Source organism: Dendrobates tinctorius, unplaced genomic scaffold, assembly GCF_039654945.1.
Source record: "Dendrobates tinctorius isolate UK_male_01 unplaced genomic scaffold, ASM3965494v1 ptg000086l, whole genome shotgun sequence".
NCBI lineage: Eukaryota > Metazoa > Chordata > Amphibia > Anura > Dendrobatidae > Dendrobates > Dendrobates tinctorius.
Window position 1 is genome coordinate 66,061,555 of NW_027361754.1, and position 23,553 is coordinate 66,085,107.

General features: G+C 45.8%; 1 protein-coding gene across 1 annotated transcript in view; it reads right to left on the bottom strand.

The window, feature by feature from the left end:
* Positions 1–489: 489 nt before the first annotated feature.
* The window catches only part of RIMKLA (ribosomal modification protein rimK like family member A), a 67,363-nt gene continuing 44,299 nt past the window's right edge, over positions 490–23,553 (bottom strand). The window contains exons 4-5 of the mRNA XM_073585532.1: positions 20,026–20,229; positions 490–11,549 (exon numbers count right to left, since the gene is read on the bottom strand). Of these exons, the coding sequence (XP_073441633.1) occupies positions 11,101–11,549; positions 20,026–20,229 (653 nt within the window). The 3' untranslated portion in view covers positions 490–11,100. The remainder of the gene's footprint in view (positions 11,550–20,025; positions 20,230–23,553) is intronic.

The following is a 23,553-nucleotide window of genomic DNA, read 5'->3' on the forward strand; positions in this document are numbered from 1 at the left end:
CCGCCAGGGCAACAAAGGAGTGGCTTCGTAAGAAGCAGTTCAAGGTCCTGGAGTGGCCTAGCCAGTCTCCAGATCTCAACCCTATAGAAAACCTTTGGAGGGAGTTGAAAGTCCGTGTTGCCAAGCGAAAAGCCAAAAACATCACTGCTCTAGAGGAGATCTGCATGGAGGAATGGGCCAACATACCAACAACAGTGTGTGGCAACCTTGTGAAGACTTACAGAAAACGTTTGACCTCTGTCATTGCCAACAAAGGATATATCACAAAGTATTGAGATGAAATTTTGTTTCTGACCAAATACTTATTTTCCACCATAATATGCAAATCAAATGAAAAAAAAACAGACAATGTGATTTTCTGGATTTTTTTTTCTCAGTTTGTCTCCCATAGTTGAGGTCTACCTATGATGTAAATTACAGACGCCTCTCATCTTTTTAAGTGGTGGAACTTGCACTATTGCTGACTGACTAAATACTTTTTTTCCCCACTGTATATATATATATGCATTCTATGTGTCTATATCTATTCTTTCGTTTCTGGTATAAACCCTGTCATAGGGCTCCATTATATGTCCATTTTGCAAGGCGGCGAGAAAATCTCACCATACGGATTACAAGAGGATGAAGACATGCGCAAAATACGCAACCACACCTTGCTTACGGATGACATATGGAGCACTATTTAGGGGTCATTCATCCGTTTTACGCCTGTAAACTACGGACCGTATTTTGCGTCGGTTAGTGTGACCCCGGCCTAAGGGTCCAACACCCAGCACCCCTATTATCAGCTGTTCTCAGCTGCAGGGTAGTTGGGTGTAAACAGTGAACTGTGTAGTGAACAGAGGCTGAGAAAGTCAATAGGGACTGAAATGCAGTTCTCAGCACCAGCCGCTACACAGTGAATGGAGATGTATCATCCCAGCTCTATTACCTGTTTCCATCCGGCAGGTGGTGGAGCAGAAAACACCTGATCCATGGAGTGCCTGGAAATAAGTCATCAGTATCATCAGCATTTACATACCCTTTTACACCAAACTAAAACATCCAACCCGCTCTTCTAGTCATCTGACCGCTGCGGCCAATTACAGACTGCAGTGGTGCTGTCACTTCTGGATGGGGCAGACACGACTCCCAGAGTCGGCGGAGTCCTTCGGACCGGCCTGCCCTGCATCTGTGGGGGTGCTGTAAGGAGAGTATGCCTCTGTTTATTATTTGTAATCAATCCAATCCTAAAAATATATATTTTACTGTCGGACAACCCCTTTGATGGAAATCTGGAAATTCCTAGAGCTTTGCAGGTTAGTAACAGAACGCCCCTACTGCTCCAGCACATACAAACATTGCACACATATAATATAAGATATGGACCCTTTATTGGATGAGACTTCTGCATCTCCTCCCATCATTAGGCGCCTATTCCCCTTATGTTCTTCTCATCCTTTATTGAGAGAAAAGTGCACTTTTTTATTTCAGATCATTCCTAAAGCCGAAAAATTGAAGCTCCTGAACCCCAGTGCAAAATCTATAACACTGCCCCCTATCCTATGTGCCATTTTTAATACTGTTATGTCTTCATATGATAGAGGGGCCACCTATGGCACCAGTGCATGGCTGCATTTGCCAGAGGCATAACTTAAAGCTTTTGGGTCCCGATGCAAAATCTCCAGTAGGGCCCCTAACAATCACAAGTTTTTAATAGTACTGGTCGTTTCATGTGCCAAAAGGATCTTTTGAGGCCCCCAAGACTCCAGGGTGTGACTACAACCCTTGCACCCTCTATAGTTAAGCCACTGTCTTGCCCTTCTATCCTTATAGATACTTGTCTACTAATTCATCTTGCCCTGGTTTGCTCTGTAGAGAGGGGAGATTTGTATACCTAAATATCACCCTTTGCTAAAGTGTGGCCTTTGTGTGACTCCATAGGAGCCACATGAGTTACCTTTTGTTATGTACACCAATTTTTGGCAATAAATTGATAAAAACAACAGAATGTCATGTTCCAACTGATATGGGAAAGAAAAACTAATTCCTACAAGTGACAAACCCAAATTTCCATCTGTACAGCTTCATCAATTGCATAATGGCCGCAACTAAGTACAGTACCACATATTCACCCCTTTGCTGCTGCGGCCATTATACAGCTGATGAAGCTGTGCTGTGCAGCTCTACATCCGAGCAGTTTTGGCCACCACCAGCAACAGATATTCGTCAAGGGTCCTAAGGATAAACCAAAAATGTTAACGTCCCAGACGATCCTTTTCAGTGATCAGATTTTCTGCAGCGCCATCACTGGAGAAATGGAGCATTACATATTGCCCATTTAAATCAATGAGCTGTACTACAGGTCAGGCCAGGTCCTCGGAAGTAAAAGACATTCCCGCTAACTGCTCTCCCTTCTGGACCATAAAGTCATAATCTGATGCTAAGAATTGTACTTTTACCAATGCAAAATGTAAAAGATACTGGATACAACTAATACTGATCATAGGACATATCAGATAAAGAGAGCATATATTTTCAATTCTAGTAGCCCAGCTTTCTTTGCTCTTTCTTTCTTTGCTACCCCCTGATGCACTTTGCATTTTGTTGCAGTTGTTATTTTTTCATCCCATTTACCTGGGTGACCTTACAAAGTAAGTAGAGTAATCTTACCACTTTGGCACTCACTTTTATAATACCATGCTCCAGTAAAATGCATATGAGCAGGTGGTAGATACTTTGTATATGACTTTCTTGTCACATTACCAGATATGTAATGTCTACAAATAAATTAGTGTAACAACATTAGAAATGCAGGACATACACCTTAAATAAATAGCTGGTGGCCAAAAGCTGTCTTACAATTTCGGCTCGGCCGAGTATTCACGTTTCCAAAGTGTAGCGAGGAGAAAACCCAAACCAAATATCTCTGGCAGCTACTTATCTGCTGGAGAGCTAAAGGGTCAAATGTTTTGATTCACTAAAGGGTCCGACATTCTGATTCACTAAAGGGTCCGACGTTCTGATTCACTAAAGGGTCCGACGTTCTGATTCACTAAAGGGTCCGGCGTTCTGCTTCACTAAAGGGTCCGGTGTTCTGCTTCACTAAAGGGTCCGACGTTGGGGCGTGTTCTAGTTGGCCATGTGAGAGGACGCTCAGGAGAGAGCTCCCGCTGAAAGATTAATCCTGTGCAGGCTTTATTACCTGCCCTAAATCAAGTGCTGACTGCTGTCTGGAGGTCCCAGGACCAAAAGAGTGCAAATCGGGTGGTCCGCAGAGGAAGAAATGACCAGGAGATGACAGCGAGATGCGGGTGGAGGAAAGGCAGGAGCAATCCAAGATGGCACCGTGGCCAGGGAGGACGCTGCAAAAGCTAACACCGCATGTCAGAAGAGCATGGCGGCCGCTGCAAAGCTCCAGCAGTTTGCAAGGGTGGAAGCGGTGGAGGAGGCAGAAACAACAGGAGGAGATGGAGCAGATAAAGAGGAGGAGGTGTCTTCGGAAGATGAGACTGAGGTACTGACGAGGGCAGGGGAAGGCGTTATGGCTGTGGTATCAGAGGCTCAGAATGAAGAGAGATCAGGAGGGGAGCCGACCCTGAGGGATGTTTTCAATTTGGTCTCCTCATGTAAGCAGACCCTGCAGGAGGTGAAAGGTGAAATAGCTCACATAAATAAAGCTCTGCAGAAGGTGGATAAGTGTGGCGCCCCCAGGAGTATGGTCGCCACAGTGGCTTTGCCTTCCTCCAGGGTAGGGTAATGCCAGGCTTGGAGGCAATGATGGGTCTCTCTCGCAGTCAATCTATGCATGCAACACAGTTCCACTCCAGGCCAGCAGGGGGGAACTCTGAACCGGGATTAAGGGGAGGAGTGCTCCCTGAGGGCCAAGAGGAAGGAGTAGTTAGTTAGTCTGCGGAGGGTGAAGTGTGCAGACGTGTGGAAGGAGCGCAGAGATAGAGCGGAGAGGACGAGCTCATCTCTGGAGAGAGCGCATGAACTGGAGCCTGGTCTCCACGGTTGTACGGATACTAACGGTCCTGCAACAGACACCAGAGGAGTAGGAGGCTGTAAATGCCCTACTCCCATCTAAGACTTGAGGGCACAACAGCAGCTTGGATAGTGAGCCGGGACTCAGGATAGAGGAGTCCCCGAGATAGGCTACAGCTGTCTGCCGTGCAAGTGAGGTTCTTGAGAACATCTGTCCGGAGGAACTCCAGTGTAACTCAGTACTGGGAGTACTTCATTCGAATAAGCGCTAGTAAGGAGACTGCACAACCCATCTGCTGAGAGAGAATCCCTGAATTGCTCCCGGGCTAGCCTGCTCCATTACCATCTGTAATCAGGACCCTGGACTGCAGTTATCAAGTAAAGGTACAGAAATTGCACCCCGCTGTGTCTTGTCTGCTTCCTACCTTTCCGGCACCGCTATATCCCCGTGCCAACCACATCTACACTGCCCTGGGACTATAGCTTCGCCTGTGGGGAGCTTTTACATCTTTGCACCTCCCTTGCCGAGTACCACAGGTGGCGTCACGAACTATTCACCTAACTACATTCCACCAATCCCCTTTTTCCTATTACTTGGGCGCCCAGGGCCACGGTCCGGGTCACCGCTGCTGTGACACATCCCACTGATACCGTCCCGGTACCGAGTACCCCACAGCCCTGGGACGGCGAGACATAAGCGCATGGGTGCAGTAGAGGAGAAGGTGAACACTGCAGAAGACCATGTTATAAAGCTCCAAAAAGCGGAGAAAAAATTTGCCCAGGCACTGTCAGAACTGACTGCAAAAAATGAGGACCTGGAGAACAGGTCTAGAAGGAATAACCTCCGTATTGTGGGTCTGCCAGAAAAAAACAGAAGGGAGAAATCCCACTGAGTTTATTGAATGTTGGCTGAGGGAGAAGATTGGAGCTGAGATGCTGACGAAAGTCTTTGCCGTGGAAAGGGCTCACAGTGTCCCTCCGCAGCCCCCTGCCCCGGGTGCTAACCCCCGTACTATGCTTGCTAAAATACTGTAACTACAGGGACATTATTCTCAGGAGGACCAGAGAAGTGGAGGATCTAACTGTCGACGGACAGAGGATTGCCATTTATCTGGATTATTCAGCTGCGGTCCAAAAGCAGAGAATGAAGTTTACTAGGGTCAAGAGACGTTTGAGAGAACTGGGGGTTCAGTACTCCATGCTGTTCCCGGCGAGGTTGCGAGCGGTAGCCTTTGAAAAAGTCCAGTTTTTCCTTTCACCAGAGGACGCGACCCAGTGGATGGATATTAATGCTAAAAAGTTACAAGCTAAAGGGGGCTGAGCACCTGTGCTAATTCGGGTGTGAATTGTTTTTCATGCCTAGAATGGGAGAGATGAGTCTTCTTGTTACATGCTCCCTTTTGTCATTGTTCGCAGATTTTGGAATGTTCAGTCTGTATTTACAGGCTCTTTTTGATGTTGTTGTTATATACTGTTTGGGAGGAAGTGGTGTTCTGACATGGAGTGCTGCGGCGACGCAACGTAATTTCTCTTTAATGTGGAATGTTTTAGTGGTTCTGCACTTATGTAGAGTTGTGGTTTCGATGGTGGCGGGAGGCCGGAGGGGAAAGTCGAACAAAGAGAGTGTGTGTGTGTATTGGGCAGAGGAGCCCCACTCTCAATGAGAGGAAGATACTATAGTTTTGGGAGGGGAAGGGGGGAGGGAGTTTAGGGGGGAGGGTCCGGAAGACTGCTTGTATGGAAGGGAGGGGTTGATGTACAGTATATTTAAGTGATGTTATGGGGGTTCAGATTAAAGTTCTGAGCTGGAATGTAAGAGGTCTGGCTGATAGGATGAGGAGGGCGGCTGTCCTGCAGTATGTTTGAGACCAGAGGGCTTCTTTGATATGTTTACTTGAGACGCACTTGGTGCGAGAGAGAGTGGATATGTTGAAAAGGAATTGGATACAGAAGGCTTATCACTCCACCTTCTCTACGTACTCAAGGGGGGTGTCAGTCTTAGTTCCCATGGGGACAAGGTATGAGGAAATGGAAGTGCATGTTGATGCGGATGGATAATATGTGGTGGTGTTATGTAAGATGTTTGGGGTGCTTTTGTTTGTTGTCGCCATGTATATCCCGCCCCCATATTCAAGCAGGAAAATCAGAGAAGTGATGGAACTGGCGCGTAAGGGAGGTATGCCTCTTTTGATTATTGGGGATCTCAATAACATATATGATGACTTCTGGGACAAAAACAAGAACACTCAGAATAGGACACAGGGTCATGTCACCCCATTTGGCACATATATACAGGAGATTGGGTTAGTTGATTTGTGGAGTGTGAGACATATTGGGGAAAGGGGGTACTCATGTTATTCACCAGCACATAGCACCCTGTCTAGAACAGACATGGCTTTGGGAAATGAGATGATAGATTCAATGGTGAGGGAGGTGAGGTAACTGCCTAGGGCAGTCTCGGATCACTGCCCAGTTGAGGTGGAGTTGCGATCGGCGGGGACACTGGTTGGGTGCAGGGGAGAGTGGAAAATTCACCCTAACTGGTTGAATAGCTTAGATCTAGAGGGAATACCGCGGGAGGTGGTGGAGTATTTTACCTTTAATGACGGTAGCGCTGAGATGTCTATTGTCTGGGATGCTATGAAGGCATATCTGAGAGGGTTATTATTTAGGGATATTAGTAGATGTAAGGCAAAGACTAAGCAGCTGGAGAAGGAAGCGATAGAGAGGTTAAAAGAAGCTGAGGACGAAATGGTGACTCTCAACACAGTGGAAGCTAGAAATAGAATGAAGGTTGCACAAAAGAATGTAGATGAAATCTTCCTAAACCGAGCCGAAAGAAGAAGGGAATTCCAGCAGCTGGCTTTTTATGAAGATGGTGAGAGTGTGGGGCACATGTTGTTGCTGGTGGCGTCGGCCCAGAGGGGTATCTCACATGTGCATTCTCTGTTTTCGGGGGATGGCACTAGAGTTTTAGAAAGTGCTGACATTTTGAATGTTTTCACTGAATTTTACACAGATTTGTACTCCTCTTGGGTGGGAGGTTGAGGACACTGTGGCTTTTTTAGAGGGGATTGAACTTCCCAGACTGGAGAATGAGGACAGAGAATGTCTGGAGGCTCCCATCACTGAGGAGGAGTTGAGAAGGGCCCTGGGGTCAATGACGAAAGGGAAAGCACCGGGGATGGATGGGCTTCCAGTCGATATTGGAAGAGGTGTTGATACCAAAACTTAAAGTGGTGTTGGAAGAGGCCAGAAGTAAGGGGATCTTGCCGTTGTCTATGAGAGAAGCTATAATAGTTGTCATCCCAAAGGAAGATAAGGATCCTCAGATGCCAGAATCATATAGACCAATTTCACTGCTCACAACGGATGTTAAACTCCTGGCCAATGTGTTGGCGATTAGACTGTCGGGTGTTGTTTCTAAATTAGTACACCCAGACCAGTCTGGATTCATGCCTGACAGGTCTACAGCTGTCAACCTGAGAAGGCTTTTCTTGAATATGCAGTTGCAAGCTGCTAACTCTGGCCAGAGGGTGGTTGTCTCGTTGGATTCCCATAAGGCATTTGACAGTTTGGAATGGAGCTATCTGTGGCAGGTCCTGCTTCATTTGGGATTTGGCCCACAATTTATTTCTTGGGTTCGGTTATTATATACGCAACCACTGGCTAGGATAAGAGTGAATGGAATGCTATCACACACGGCAGAACTTCACAGAGGGACGAGGCAGGGGTGTCCGCTCTCCCCTCTTTTGTTTGCGCTGGCGATGGAACCACTGGCTGCTAAAATTCGGCAATCAAGGGAGGTCTCCGGATTCAAATATGGCCTGGTAGAGGAAAAAATTGCGCTATATGCAGACGATGTCTTGCTATTTCTAAGTGACCCAAAAACATTGCTGGGTAACGCCATACAACTTATTGAACGGTATGGGAGGTTGTCGGGATTGGTGATCAACTGGGGTAAATCCAATTTGTTTGCAATAGAATGGAAGGTTTAAGGGGAACAGTAGAGGAGGGCAGGCTTAAAGTTGTGGATCAATTTAAGTATTTAGGAATATGGGTATCGCTGCCAATCACAGATTATTTACAGAAAAACTTGACCCCCATGTTAGATGCTCTCAAGGCGAAAATAGGAGCTTGGATTAAGTTGCACTTGTCGGTAGTCGGGTTAATTTAATTAAAATGATTCTGATGCCCAAAATTTTGTACATTCTGCATAATACACCTGTCTGGATTTTTCGGGGGAAATTTAGACAAATAAACGTCCTGTTCAGGGGACTGGTGTGGGGGAAGAAACACCCTCGTATTAGACTGGAAACCCTTCAACGCCCTAAGAGTGATGGGGGTCTGGCCTTGCCTAATCCTGAAATATACTTCCTTGCGGCCCGGTGCCAGCACTTGAGAGGGTGGTCGCTTGAAGCGACTTCTGGTGGGATGCAACACATTTTGGAAAAACTGACAAATCGGTGTCCAGGGGTACAATGTTTGGAGGATGGCTCACTAGGGGTGCTTGGGAAACAACTCTCCACATTATCTCTGATCAATAAACTCTGGAGAAGGGTTAAACAAATTCGGGGGTTACTGGCCTGACCCGGTTCTCGCCAATTTGGGATAATATTAATTTACCAGAATTCAGATGCATGGGAAGACAGGGCGAATGGCAAGATAGAGGGATCCATTTTGTTTTCCAGGTTGTGGACCCACAGGGACTGAAATCCTTTTCTCAGCTACAATCGGAATTTGGGCTCAGAGATTGGGTGGGTTCCATTATGCACGGATGAAGCACACATTTATAGCTCAGTGTAAGAGTTGTAATCTTGAAATACAGGGGGATATTGTCTTGGAGTATGTATGTGGGAAGGGGTCTACAAGTGGGGTTATATCCTCTTTGTATGGAGATCTGTTGCATGCTTTCCTATGAAAATTTCCAATTGGCGCCAGGGCCAAGTGGGAGGGTGATTTGGGCCCTTTGGAGGATGAGAGATGGGAATCCGCTCTGGGGTGGATCACAAAATTATCACTGAGTGAGCCGTATAGACTGTCTCAGCTCTATATAATACTCAGAGTGTACAAGTCCCCGGATGTACTGTTCAAGGCTGGTCTAAGAACAACGTCTGAATGTCCCCGATGCCGAAACGAAGGTGCAGGCATATTTCATATGATGTGGATGTGCCCGAGGTTGTTTTCTTTCTCGATGGTGGTCTTGTGTCGGGTAGAGGCAGCGTACAGATGCGTGGTTCCAAAGGATCCAGTGGTATGTTTGTTGGGTGATGTGGATGAGATTATAGTAGATAATACCTTGAAGACATCAATAGCCAGACTACTCTACATAGCTCGGAAAGTGATTGCGAGAAATTGGATACAAGAGGAGCCGCCCTTGAGAGGAGAATATCTTAACTATGTGAAAAATACCATTATGCTAGAAAAGGGGGTTTACAAAAAAAGAGGGAAATTGGCGCTATATGAAAAGCTATGGTTGCCTTGGCTAGAGTTTGGTTAGGATCTCGGATATATGCCAGAGGGGCCTGGAGGTACCTTGAATATGTGAGATGCTACCTGTAATGTCACGAATAGTGGAAGGATTTTACTAACCTTCATTTTTCTCTACAGATGAAGAATATATGGACAATACAAGCGGTCTAATAGTGTTTGGGGGGGTTGTTAGTACTTGGGGGTGTTAATATGTTAAAATGATTACCTTTGGAAAATTTGTATTCTGATATGTTTTTTCTGAATAAAAATCTGCTTGAGTAAAAAAAAGGGTCCGACGTTCTGCTTCACTAAAGGGTCCGACGTTCTGCTTCACTAAAGGGTCCGACGGTCTGATTCTCTAAAGGGTCAGACGGTCTGATTCTCTAAAGGGTCGGATGTTCTGTTTCTCTAAAGGGTCGGACATTCTGATTCTCTAAAGGGTCGGACGTTCTGATTCAGATTGCCTGACATTTATCTATCCTGATATCATCATCTTTCGGGGGACAGTTGGAAGGTCCTATGTGAACTAAATGGTCATCTAAAGTTGGCAATATCAGCTGGTTTGACTACCTTCAATTTAATGGAGTCCATTAAGCTCACTACCACACACAACCAATTAACCAGGTTCCTTACATCCTCAGCTGAAAGGATGTCTAAACAAGGTAACAGGAGGAGCACACAAGGCATGTATTTCAGGTTCTGTACTAATTTGGGGGCAAACAAGGTCATCCTGTCTTAGCATACCCTCATCACTATGATAGGGCTTATCTTGGAGCTGTAATGAACTTAAAGGCCCTTTTAAAACATTGCTGTAGGGCTTAACATTTTTTAGTTATACCCCTAGTAGAGAATAAACTGCCCACATCTGTGATCCCACCGTTCTGGAAAAAGGCCCCTTGATAAAGCTTGGCGATCCTATCTAGACGAGACATGATGCTTTAAACCACTGAAGTCTAAAAGCGTTGGTGGCATGGCTGTCTCCATAACTTTTATAGACTTCTGTGGAGAGATCTACTATACATGCACATGCGTTCACCTTTCCTATCTGTTTTTTGTAATTCTGGGTTTTATGAGATCCCAAATGTTTTGACTGAGGCCTCCACAACTCTAAGCTGGCTCTGTCCGTGATTGATGTAGGACCCAACAGCAATTCTAAGGGCTGCATCCATGGCACATATTCCCTATCCTAAAATGATGCCACAGTTATCAAAATGAAGTAAAAAAAATCTAAAATGCAACCCCTGTCTTCAACTAATTTTAGCCCATTACTTAAGTCTTATTTATATATAACATAAGGATGAAGACAAGACTAAATCCATTTAACAAATAAAGACAATAATTATGGACATAATTGCTCAAAAAATCCCAGTTCAATATACTGATGAGGAAGGAATGCTTTCTTCCATGGCACCAAGATTTTTTTTTCTATGCATGTTCCCCCATACACAGCCACTTAGTATTCGATAGGTGCAAATAATAAATTCGGTCCCAGGAGTAACGTTATTACTGATGAGACAGAAGGAAGCAGCAGAATTATTACATTTTTAGCACTATAGTGGCACAGAACAAATCTTTCGTTATCTATTTGCAAGCCCCTGTTGAGCTGAGATTCCCACTGTGATTGATAAGTGCATTCATTTACACTGATAATGAAGAGGTAGTTTACTCTGCGACATCATTACAGATACTATCTGTCTGTAATGGGGAACATGGCTTTGGTGCATTGATAGAATCCCTGATTTCCTTTACATCAGAAACACTATTACTACAGTGCGTTCCATCACTGGTCTTGTGATTGCTAGCAGATGCAAGTGCTTTTGTCTCATTGATTTCTTGAGGGCTGGATGCTGCAGATACCAGAGACATCTCTTTAGATGGCCTTCTGGGAATAAGAGATATTGCATAATCTGCAATAATAGCGCCAAGATCTAATTTACACGCCTGGTCAAATTCAGTAAAACCGACATTTGCATTAGCCTCACAAACCACGAACGATCCATTATCCTTCAGGAGAAGGTCGATACCGCATATGTCCATCCCCAAGATGTTTGACACTTGCATAGCTAAAAGTTCGCCTTGTTCACTAAGAGGGAACGTGGAGCCCACACCTCCTGTAACACAAAAAAGGTAGGTTATAGCATATTTTAGTGGCTGTCAAATCTTACAGTTCTTTCCATGTTGTTATTGTTAACATAGCAGCTACATCAATTTTTATATAAACCAAAACAGTAGAAAAGGAGAAGATGGCTACGTCCTTCCTTCTGCATAGGCAAATCGCTTTCAAAGGCTGCTGACAGTTGCCTCTAGGGACGCCTAATGAATATGTGCTTATACAGTCATGGCCAAAAGTGTTGGCACCCTTGAAATTGTTCCAAAAAATGAATTTCTCCCAGAAAATTAGCGCAATTACACGTTTTGTTATACACATTTTTGTTTCCTATGTCTGTATTGGAACACAAAAAAAAGAGAAAACAAAAGGCAAATTAGACATAATTTCACACAAAACACCCAAAATGGGCCAGACAAAAAAAAAGCCCCACAACATCTTTAAACCGCCACCATATTTGACTGTAGGTACTGTATTTTTTTCTTTGTCTCATTTAGTTTTCGATAAACAGTAGAATGATGTGCTTTATCATAAAGCTCTATCTTGGTCTCATCTGTCGACAAGACACTTTCCCAGAAGGATTTTGTCTCACGTGCATTTTGGAAAAAAGCAATCTAGATTTTTTATGACTTTGTGTCAGCAGTGGGGTCCTCCTGGGTATCTTGCATTAGCATTTCATTTCATTCAAATGTTTGTGCTGACACTGAGGCCCACTGAGCCTGCAGGACAGCTTAAATTTCTTTGGAACTTGATTGGGGCTTTTAATCCACCATACGTACTATCCTGCCTTCCAACTTTTCATCAATTTTTCTCTGCCGTCCATGTCCAGGGAGATAAGCTACAGTGCCATGAGTTGTAAACTACTTGATTATCTTGCACACCTTGGACAAAGAAACATCAAGATCTCTGGAGATGTACTTGCAACCTTGATATAGTTGATACTGTTCTACAATTTTGGTTCTCAAGTCCTCAGACAGTTCTCTTCTCCTCCATGCTTAGTGTAGCACACACAATGCAAAGATTGAGTCAACTTCTTCCTTTTTTATCTGGTTTCGGATTACCTATACCTGTTACTTGCCACAGGTGAGTTTGAACAAGCATCACATGCTTGAAACAAAGTTGTTTATCCAAAATTTTGGAAAAATTAAAACATTTTTGTCTAGACCATTTTGGAGGTTTTGTGTGAAATTGTCAAATTTGCCTTTTTTTCTCTGAATTTTTATGTTGTTCCAAGAGACGCAAAGGAAATAAACCTGTGTATAACAAAGCATATAACTGGGAGAAATGCTTCATTTTCTAGACCAAATACAAACTTCAGCCATGACAGTATACTTGCCAACAGTTCTAAATTTACCAGGACAATACTGCAAACTAAGTAGCATAAGGAAAGGGGATTATACAAATCATGCTCAAAAATCCCTTTCATTTTGGGGCGCTAATGAGTGGTCCTGTGTTCAAGTTCAAGTGCCACCCGTGTGCCGCATCAATACCACACGGACAGCCACCGGGGAAGAAGCGCTACAGTAAGCGCTGTTCCCCGGCGGCAGGTGCTGAAGCCGGTTGTCATCATTCTCCCCTGCTCTGACGGTGAGCAGAGGAGAATGATGAGCGTTATATTAAAAACAACAGCAGGTGGGGGCTGTGGAATACCCCGATCATCCGCACCTACTGTCACTGTTATTAGCAGCAGCAAGTGTCGGATGATGGGGGTACGGCCGGTTTCACATTAGCGCTTTTTAAGCGCACGCACGGCCGGGGGTAGCTCCGCCCCCGAGCCGGCTCTCTGCCCGGCGTGCCCGCCCCTTGCTTGTAGCGCCGCCTACTAGCGGACAGCGGCGCCTGCGATCGGCGCACCCTATCTTTAGCATAGGGTGCGCAGATCGTGCGCAGGCCGTGCGCTAGTTGCGCTTTGACCTGCGCTGCGCACTTTTGACGGTGCGCCGTGCGCGCCAAAATCAAACTTTTCGGATTTTGGCGCGCACGGCGCACCGTCAAAAGTGCGCAGCGCAGGTCAAAGCGCAACTAGCGCACGGCCTGCGCACGATCTGCGCACCCTATGCTAAAGATAGGGTGCGCCGATCGCAGGCGCCGCTGTCTGCTAGTAGGCGGCGCTACAAGCAAGGGGCGGGCACGCCGGGCAGAGAGCCGGCTCGGGGGCGGAGCTACCCCCGGCCGTGCGTGCACTTAAAAAGCGCTAATGTGAAACCGGCCTAAGAGTCCCAATAGCCTCCCCACCTGCTGTCATTCGGAATCTATAATAATAAATGCCCTAACCAGCTTCCGGTTGTAACAACTTCCGTCCAGTTGTAACCGGTGACGTCACCACACACACACGCACATGTTAACCCTCAACACACCACACCGCCTCAACACACACTCCTCTCACCTTTCACCTCCACTCATGTCCACTCACTCTTTCACTCCACATATGTTCCTTTCTCTCACTCCGTTTCTCATACTCACACCGTCATCGTCGCTGCCCCGACATCTTCCTCCGCCGCCGCGATCCAGGATCCAGACGTTCTCCAGGCCGCCGACATGTTCTTGCGGGACGCCATCTTGGATGTCGTGAAATCCCGCGAGATTCAAGATGGCGTCGCCGCAACAATATGTCGCTGGCGTGGACGACATCGGGATCCAAAAAGATGGCGTCGGCGAAATCTCGCGAGATTACGCCGACGCCATTTTGGATCCCGATGTCGCCCATGCCAGCGACATGTTGTTGCGGCGACGCCATCTGGAATATCGCGGGACTTCACGACATCCAAGATGGCGTCCCGCAAGAATATGTCGGCGGCCTGGAGAACGTCTGGATCCTGGATCGCGGCGGCGGAGGAAGATGTCGGGGCAGCGATGATGACGGTGTGAGTATGAGAAACGGAGTGAGAGAAAGGAACGTATGTGGAGTGAAAGAGTGAGTGGACATGAGTGGAGGTGAAAGGTGAGAGGAGTGTGTGTTGAGGCGGTGTGGCGGTGTGCGAGATTTCGCCGACGCCATCTTGCATTCGTGAAATTGCGTCATTTACCTCACGCCGACTTGCTGTGCGGACGCTTGGCATTGCCTGTACCACCATAACTACTGCTGCCTTGGTCCTATGCCTGTTTACTGCCGGTGTCTAATTACTGGACCAATTTGCCTGTACCGCCATAACTACTGCTGCCTTGCTCCTCTGCCGGTGTCTAATTACAGGACCAATTTGCCTCTACCGCCATAACTACTGCCTTTGTCCTCTGCCGGTGTCTAATTACAGGGCCAATTTGCCTATACTGCCATAACTACTGCTGCCTTTGTCCTCTGCCAGTGTCTAATTACAGGGCCAATTTGCCTCTATCGCCATAACTACTGCTGCTTTGGTCATCTGCCTGTTTACTGCCGGTGTCTAATTACAAGGCCAATTTGCCTCTACCGCCATAACTACTGCTGCCTTGCTCCTCTGCCGGTGTCTAATTACAGGGCCAATTTGCCTCTACCGCCATAACTATTGCTGCCTTGCTCCTCTGCCGGTGTCTAATTACAGGGCTAATTTGCCTCTACCGCCATAACTACTGCTGCCTTGCTTCTCTGCCGGTGTCTAATTACAGGGCTAATTTGCCTCTACCGCCATAACTACTGCTGCATTGCTCCTCTGCTGGTGTCTAATTACAGGGCCAATTTGCCAATACCGCCATAACTACTGCTGCCTTGCTCCTCTGCCGGTGTCTAATTACAGGGCCAATTTGCCTCTACCGCCATAACTATTGCTGCCTTGCTCCTCTGCCGGTGTCTAATTACAGGGCTAATTTGCCTCTACCGCCATAACTACTGCTGCCTTGCTCCTCTGCCGGTGTCTAATTACAGGGCTAATTTGCCTCTACCGCCATAACTACTGCTGCATTGCTCCTCTGCTGGTGTCTAATTACAGGGCCAATTTGCCAATACCGCCATAACTACTGCTACCTTGCTCCTCTGCCGGTGTCTAATTACAGGGCCAATTTGCCTCTACCGCCATAACTACTGCTGCATTGCTCCTCTGCTGGTGTCTAATTACAGGGCCAATTTGCCAATACCGCCATAACTACTGCTGCCTTGCTCCTCTGCCGGTGTCTAATTACAGGGCCAATTTGCCTCTACCGCCATAAGTACTGCTGCCTTGCTCCTCTGCCGGTGTCTAATTACAGGGCCAATTTGCCTCTACCGCCATAACTACTGCTGCCTTGCTCCTCTGCCGGTGTCTAATTACAGGGCCAATTTGCCTCTACCGCCATAACTACTGCTGCCTTGCTCCTCTGCCGGTGTCTAATTACAGGGCCAATTTGCCTCTACCGCCATAACTACTGCTGCCTTGCTCCTCTGCCGGTGTCTAATTACAGGGCCAATTTGCCTCTACCGCCATAACTACTGCTGCCTTGCTCCTCTGCCGGTGTCTAACTACAGGGCCAATTTGCCACTACCACTTCATAACTACTGCTGGGCAATTACAGGGTCAATTAGTATCTGTTTACTCTACAATACTCCAGGACGCCTTCTTCACTGCCAGATAACTGCCAAATAGACTCCTTTACCTGTGCCAACATGAGTCATAACAAAAAGTATGCCAATGCCAGTGAAAGGAAAGCAGCTTTAGCACTACGACAAAAACAACGCCGTGCTAATGAGACTCCTGAGGAAAAACACCATCGCCTTGAGAAGATTAAGGCTTATAAACGCCGTCGCCTCACACACGAATCTCCTAATTCTAAATCCATAAGATTGGCTGAAGAAGCCTCTGCACGCCGTCACCGCCGACAACAGACGGCCTCTTCCTCATCATTATTATTAGACTCACAACAGGATGCTTCCACATCAGCATGTGGAACAATTTACTGCTACACTTCATCCCATATGCCGTTCACTGACATAACTAATCAGCAATCTGTTTCTGCCCTATCAATACCACCATTCAATACCGATGCACAGTATGCCAATGCCAGTGAAAGGAAAGCAGCTTTAGCACTACGACAAAAACAACGCCGTGCTAATGAGACTCCTGAGGAAAAACAGCATCGACTTGACAAGATTAAGGCTTATAAATGCCGTCGTCTCACACACGAATCCCCTAACTCTAAATCTATTACATTGGCTGAAGAAGCCTCTACACGCCATCACCGCCAACAACAGACGGCTTCTTCCTCATCATTATTAGTAGACTCACAACAGGATGCTTCCACATCAGCATGTGGAACAAGTTACTACCACACTTCATCCTATATGCCGTTCACTGACATAACTAATCAGCAATCTGTTTCTTCCCTATCAATACCACCATTAGTCAATACCAACGCACAGTTTCTTCACATACAAGCTGCAGTTAGCCCTCAGAAAGTGCAACCAAGACAAATATACGTTGGTCTCAAAACTAGGCGCACCCCATCGGTTGGACATGCACTTCTACTACAACCTCACATTTTCACTAATGATGAAAATAGTATTACCGAACACAGCTGTGGTGACATGATCCATGTATGTGAGCATTGAGAAGCTTTGCATTTTGTAGCAGAGATACCTTCTGATAACAACTTTACGCTCTGCTGTCAGAAGGGTAAAGTCCATGTACCCATACTACAATATCCTGATGTCTTTACACGTTTGCTGAAAGGACAAAGTGAAATTAGCAAAAATTTCATGGATAATATTCGAAGTATTAACAGTTCCTTTGCTTTTGCCTCCATGGGTGCAAATATTTCACCACCTCCTGGATATGGCCCATACTGTTTCCGCATACATGGCCAGATCTATCATAGAACTGGAACACTACATCCCTCAGATGACCAGCAACGCGCATTTGCCCAACTTTACATTCTCGATACCACTACCGCAAACGAACAACGCTTACGATGTAAAGAAAATCAAAAATGTCATCCTACATTGATGAACATTATTGCCCTTCAAATCCAAACTATTAATCCTTTTGTGGAAGCTTATCAAATGTTACGTGATGTGGAAGAACAAGAAAAAATTAAATCTCTACAAAACGGAACTGTCATGCCAAACATCACTATGGCTATTAAACAAGATCGTACTCAAGACCCTCGACGCTACAATAATCCCACTGTCAGTGAAGTAGCAGTCGTGTTTCAAAATGACAATGGTGAGCCACTAATGTCCACTCGCAGGATTTCAGAATACTCAAGATGGCATGGCCGCAAGAACATGTCGCCGGCGTGGACAATGTCGGGATCCAGGATGGCGCCGGCGGAAGATGTCGGGGATCGTGGAGCAGCGACGATGACGGTGTGAGTATGAGAGACGGAGTGAGAGAAAGGGTCGTATGTGGAGTGAAAGAGTGAATGGACGTGAGTGGAGATGGTGAAAGGTGAAAGGAGTGTGTGTTGAGGCGGTGTGGTGTGTTGAGGAGGTGTGTGTGTATTGAGGGTTAACATGGCAAGAGGTGTGTCACTATCCTCTCGATGCGATAGCATCGGGCCTTAATCTACTATAATAAATGCGCTAAGCAGCTTTCGGGTTGTAACAACTTCCGTCCAGTTGTAACTGGTGACGTCACAGCACACCTCTTGCCATGTTAACCCTCAACACACCACTCCTCAACATACACTCCTCTCACCTTTCACTATCTCCACTAATGTCCACTCGCAGGATTTCAGAATACTCAAGATGGCATGGCCGCAAGAATATGTCGCCGGCGTGGACAACGTCGGGATCCAGGATGGCGCCGGCGGAAGAAGATGTCGGGGATCATGGAGCAGCGACGATGACAGTGTGAGTATGAGAGACGGAGTGAGAGAAAGGGTCGTATGTGGAGTGAAAGAGTGAGTGGATGTGAGTGGAGATGGTGAAAGGTGAGAGGAGTGTGTGTTGAGGAGGTGTGTGTGTATTGAGGGTTAACATGGCAAGAGGTGTGTCACTATCCTCTCGATGCGATAGCATCGGGCCTTAATCTAGTTTAATATAACGCTCATCATTCCCCGCTCGCTGGCGTAGCAGGGGAGAATAATGACTGTCAGCTTCAGCATCTGCCGCCAGTGAACAGCGCTTACTACTTCCCCAGTGCCGATGGGTGACACACGAAAAGGACATCAATGTGTCTTGTCAATGTGCGGGATGTTTAAAGTCCGTGCTGACGGCAAAAACCAGACATGTCAGTGTGCTTTGCCCACGGACACACAGTCCATGGAAACACACGGACATCTGACAGACCCATTCATTTGAATGGGTCTATGTGAGTACATGTCTCCGGTATGTGTGAAAACTGTCACCACACGTACCGGAGACACGGACATGTGAAAAAGGCCTAAGATGGTGGCTGCAGGCAGTCGTGACTTCATCACTTACAAACGTCATTAAGATCTTTTATAACTACTAAAACAAGATCAACTCCAGGAAGAGAACTAAACATGGGCCTCATATAAAGTTAGCATTACTGCAAAAATTAACTTTGAGCCTCTTTGAAACTGAGCCGGTGAATGCTCTGAAGACAGGGCCAATCTTAGCAATCCGCATATGCTAGCTGCAGTTTTATTTGAAGAATGCAGAACCACCACAGATTTTCCCATGCTACATAAAAAAGTGAAATGTGCGGTGAAAATTCAGCGCCATTTCCACAACAGAATGATCTTGATGAGGATTTTGAAGGCCAGCAACAAGTGCATAACAATTGTAAAATCTCACCCACTTTCCTTGGACTGCAATCTGTTGCAGATTTAGGCTAAGTTCCCACTATGAGTTTTTGATCCTACGTATTTTCACCATGCCAAAAATGCAGCATGAGGATGGGTTTTATAGAAAAAAAGCCCACTGTGCCTTAAACTTACCTGCGGTGCGTGTTTCAAATCCGCAAGACGTCAATTTCTCTTGCAGGTACACTGAGATTTATGCGCAGATTTTCCCCACAGATTTGCATTAAATGCATAAGATCCGCACGTGAAAAACACATTTAATACGCACATGAATGCATCAATAACCTAATTTACACGATAGGTGCAAAAATGCTGCAGGAAATATCAAAAACTGATCAGATACTCATCCTGGGAACGAAACTGGGTCACACGAGCGTAAACTCTCTCATTGGAGACAAATGGGTCGATTATGCAAATCATACTCTAATCCAGAGTGTGATCTAATTCTCTCAGATGAGGAGAAGATGGAGAAAAAAAAAATGTCTCCATCTTTTCCATTCTGTCAGTCCACTGGAATTGGCCTGCACTCAGAGATCATCCGAGTGCAGGCTGATGTTTCCTCCATAGACTTATTAACTTGCCTGCCGAGTGTGATCTGAATATTGTATCAAACTCTCATGCTCACATGTGATTTTTTTTTCCACCCAAGCCGACTCGGTCCAAGGAATGAACTGGACATGTACACTGCGCCATAGTATAACACTGGCCTGGGTCTGATCCGATGTTTTGTCAGATCACACTAGGAATGATAATACAATCATGTCCACATCCGCAGCAAATCTGCCCATGTTCATTCATATACACCTCAGAGCTTCATTAACACTTACCCAAACAGCAATTACTCTGCATTCGGCCATCAGTGGAACTTCGCAACATGGATCCCACGACATGTCCACCAACAATCACCACCCGGATGTCTTTTCCATGAGACTCCTTTACATACTTCTGAAACAGATATGGCGCATCATGTCGCACTAGGTGGGATATGTCCAACAAATGGTGTTTATCTCGAGCAAGAAACACAGCCTTTCCTGGTGGACAAAACAAAACCAGTGTATAGAATGGCCACTGTAATACAGAGGTGGGTAACATGCTCCATGGCAGAAAGCGATTATTCAGGGTATTCTGATGCTCATCTATTCTCCATTAGATCTTGGGCTGTATTTCTCATATGTTTTTATCTTTTACAGGTTTTTACACCCGGTCCCCGTCCTGGTGCTGCGCCCAGGTCTGCCGCTGTTACACCTGGCCCCCGTCCTCCCAAACCAGTGAGTCAATGGAAGCATATTTCGAAACCAATAATCTTGTCAGTTTTCAAGTTCATGCAAGTACTTTACTGTGAATTTTCTATATCAAACTAATTCTAGGTTTTTATAAGTTATTTCCTGCTTTTGATCATAGTGTGAAATAAGATGATATCTTACATGTTACTCAATATGTGGTGACTCACAAGTGCCGAAAACAGAACATCGACAAGCTGGTGACTCACGTGTATGGTATATCCTACATAACAGGACGAGGTATTGTGTGTGATCAACAAGTCTCTAAAGTTGGGATTTTCTTTTATTAAAGGTACTGTCACACTTAGCGATGCACCAGCGATCCCGACAACGATATGACCGGGTCAGGATCGCTGGTACATCGCTAAGTGGTCGCTAGTGAGCTGCCGCACAGGCAGATCTCACCAGCGACATCGCTGGGGTCGGGGGTAGCTACTTACGTGTCAGACGAGGCGATGAAGACGTCCTCCTGCCCGCGTCCATGCCTCGCTTGTTGTCACAGCAGGAAGCCCCAGCAGGAAGCTGATGACGAGAAACGGCCCAGGACGTTCTCGCGCGATCAGCGATAACCAGCGGGGGAGCGGTCGGAGGTAAGTATCAGACATAGCGATATCGCTATAACGTCACAAAAACAAGTGACGTTATAGCGATATTGCTAGCGATATCGCTTAGTGTGACAGGCCCTTTAGAACTGATAGGTCTTCTACCTGTTCCTTGAAGTCAAGTAGTAATGTCTCGCTTACAGAGGTCAGAAGTAAGGTACTAATGAAATGGGACATGGCCGGGGGCATAACTAAAATGGGTGCAGTGGTTGCAGTCCAGGCCTTGGGACTGAAGAGGCCACAAAATGTCCCTTTGGCCCATATGAGAAGATCAGTACTATTAAAGATCCATGACAGTTGGGGGCCCTGTTGGATATTTTGCACTGGGGCCCCAGCACTTCAAGTTCTGCCACTGGACATAGCCCACCTCTAGACTATATAAGTTCTTTCCTCAGGGGTCCCCTCATTGTTTCTGAGGATATGCCATGCAGTGCACCATGTAAGACATTTGGTGGAATTGTCCCAAAATTAAGATTATGGAGACTGGGATATACCGTAATCTAATTTATTCATTCACCTCCACTAATTTGAAGAAAGACACCCCCAGCTGGCTCTCCTTAATGAGCAAATTCCTCAAATACAATCTCATTCCCATATCTTTATCTTATTCAGTTATCCAGCATCTAAAATCACAACAGCCTGCTCATTCATAGAAGTCTACAATTTTACCCTTTGATTTATATACTAAGCCTGTCACCTTGAAAATGTTATATTTACCTAGAAATGCTGTCATGGCTGAAAGTGTTGGCACCCTTGAAATTGTTCCAGAAAATGAAGTATTTCTCCCAGAAAATTATTGCAACTACACTTGTTTTGTTATAAACATGTTTATTTCCTTTCTGTGTATTGGAACAACAACCACAAAAAAACAGAGGTAAAGGCAAACTGAACATAATTTCACATAAAACCCAAAAATGTGCCGGACAAAATTGTTGTCACCTTTCTAAAATTGTGGGTAAACAACATTGTTTCAAGCATGTGATGCTCGTTCAAACTCACCTGGGGCAAGTAACAGGTGTGGGCAATATGAAATTCACACCTGAAACCAGATAAAAAGGGGAGACATTGACTCAATCTTTGCACTGTGTGTCTGTGTGCCAAATTAAGCATGGAGGACAGAAAGAGGGGTAGAGAACCATCTGAGGACTTGAGAATTAAAATTGTTGAAAAATATTAACAATCTCAAGGTTACAAGTCCATCTCCAGAGATCTTGATCTTCCTTTGTTCACGGTGAGCAACATAATCAAGAAGCTTACAACTCATGGCTCTGTAGCTAATATCCTAGGACGTGGATGGCAGAGAAAAGATTGATGAACTGTTGTAGCACAGCTGTCACGACACAGCTGCCAGGTGACCTGGGACCAGGGGCTCATTCTCTGTCCCTGACACATAAAAATATTCACTCACATGTAACAGAGGAATGCACCAGAGTGTGAAGGTAGAGGAATAATACAAAACAGAGAAGGATAAGGAAGTACCACATATACAAACCAAGCAACAGTCAATAATAACTCCTCCAACTCTCCTCATACGTAATCCTTTTCCACCGTTAGCCATGCAGCAAATGCTTGCTCTGACAAGGATGTGTAACAGAGCTCAGATTATAATGGGAAAAGGAGTGGCTAACCGAGCTCAGCTGTGAGTACAGGGATTTCCAACATGGCCAACTGACCCCTGTTCTGCCAGAAGAAATAAACACATATAAAATGAAGGAGAAATGCTTCTTCTCAGAGCCGGAGTAGGAGCAATCAGATGCTGCGGACTTCTGGCTCCACACTGTCGCGGTAACCCCATCACAACAGCATAGTCCGTATGGTTGATAAATATCAAAGACTGACCATCACTTCCAAACAGAAAGCATGTGTGAACAGGTGCAAGCTAATAGTGGCTATCTCTGTTGTGAATGGGTCACCGAGGAGGATGGCGGGAAGGGGCTAAGCGACCAGGAAACCAGAGAGGTTGGTAACTAAGCAGATTGCAGACCCCTGATCCTATCAACACAACTAGCAGTAGACGTGGAGCATTCCTACGATGCCCTAGACGCCTCGGCACAGCCGGAGAACTAACTAAGCCTAAAGCCAGAAAGGTGAAATCTAAACTGCCCCGGAGCAGATCTCCAAAGGAATAGACAGCCCCAAAACATATATTGTTGGTGAGACAAGATGAGACACAAACACAAGCAGAGAATAGACTGAGAAAATGGTGGGGACCAAGCTGTCTAGACAGGACAGAAAAGATACTGTCTGCAATCACGCAAAAAATACCTAAAAAATCCAACACATCTTATATACAAAAAACCTGAGGCCACAAACCCTCGCAACAAAGCAGAAAGCAAAAAAAAAAGGCACAACCAGATTAGATGCAAAGGATTAGCAAAAGAATCACTTAACTGAACCATGCAGATCAGGCAGGAGACAAAAGAACTCCAAATGCACAAGGAGGAAATCACCAGCAACCACTAAGGGAAGCCTG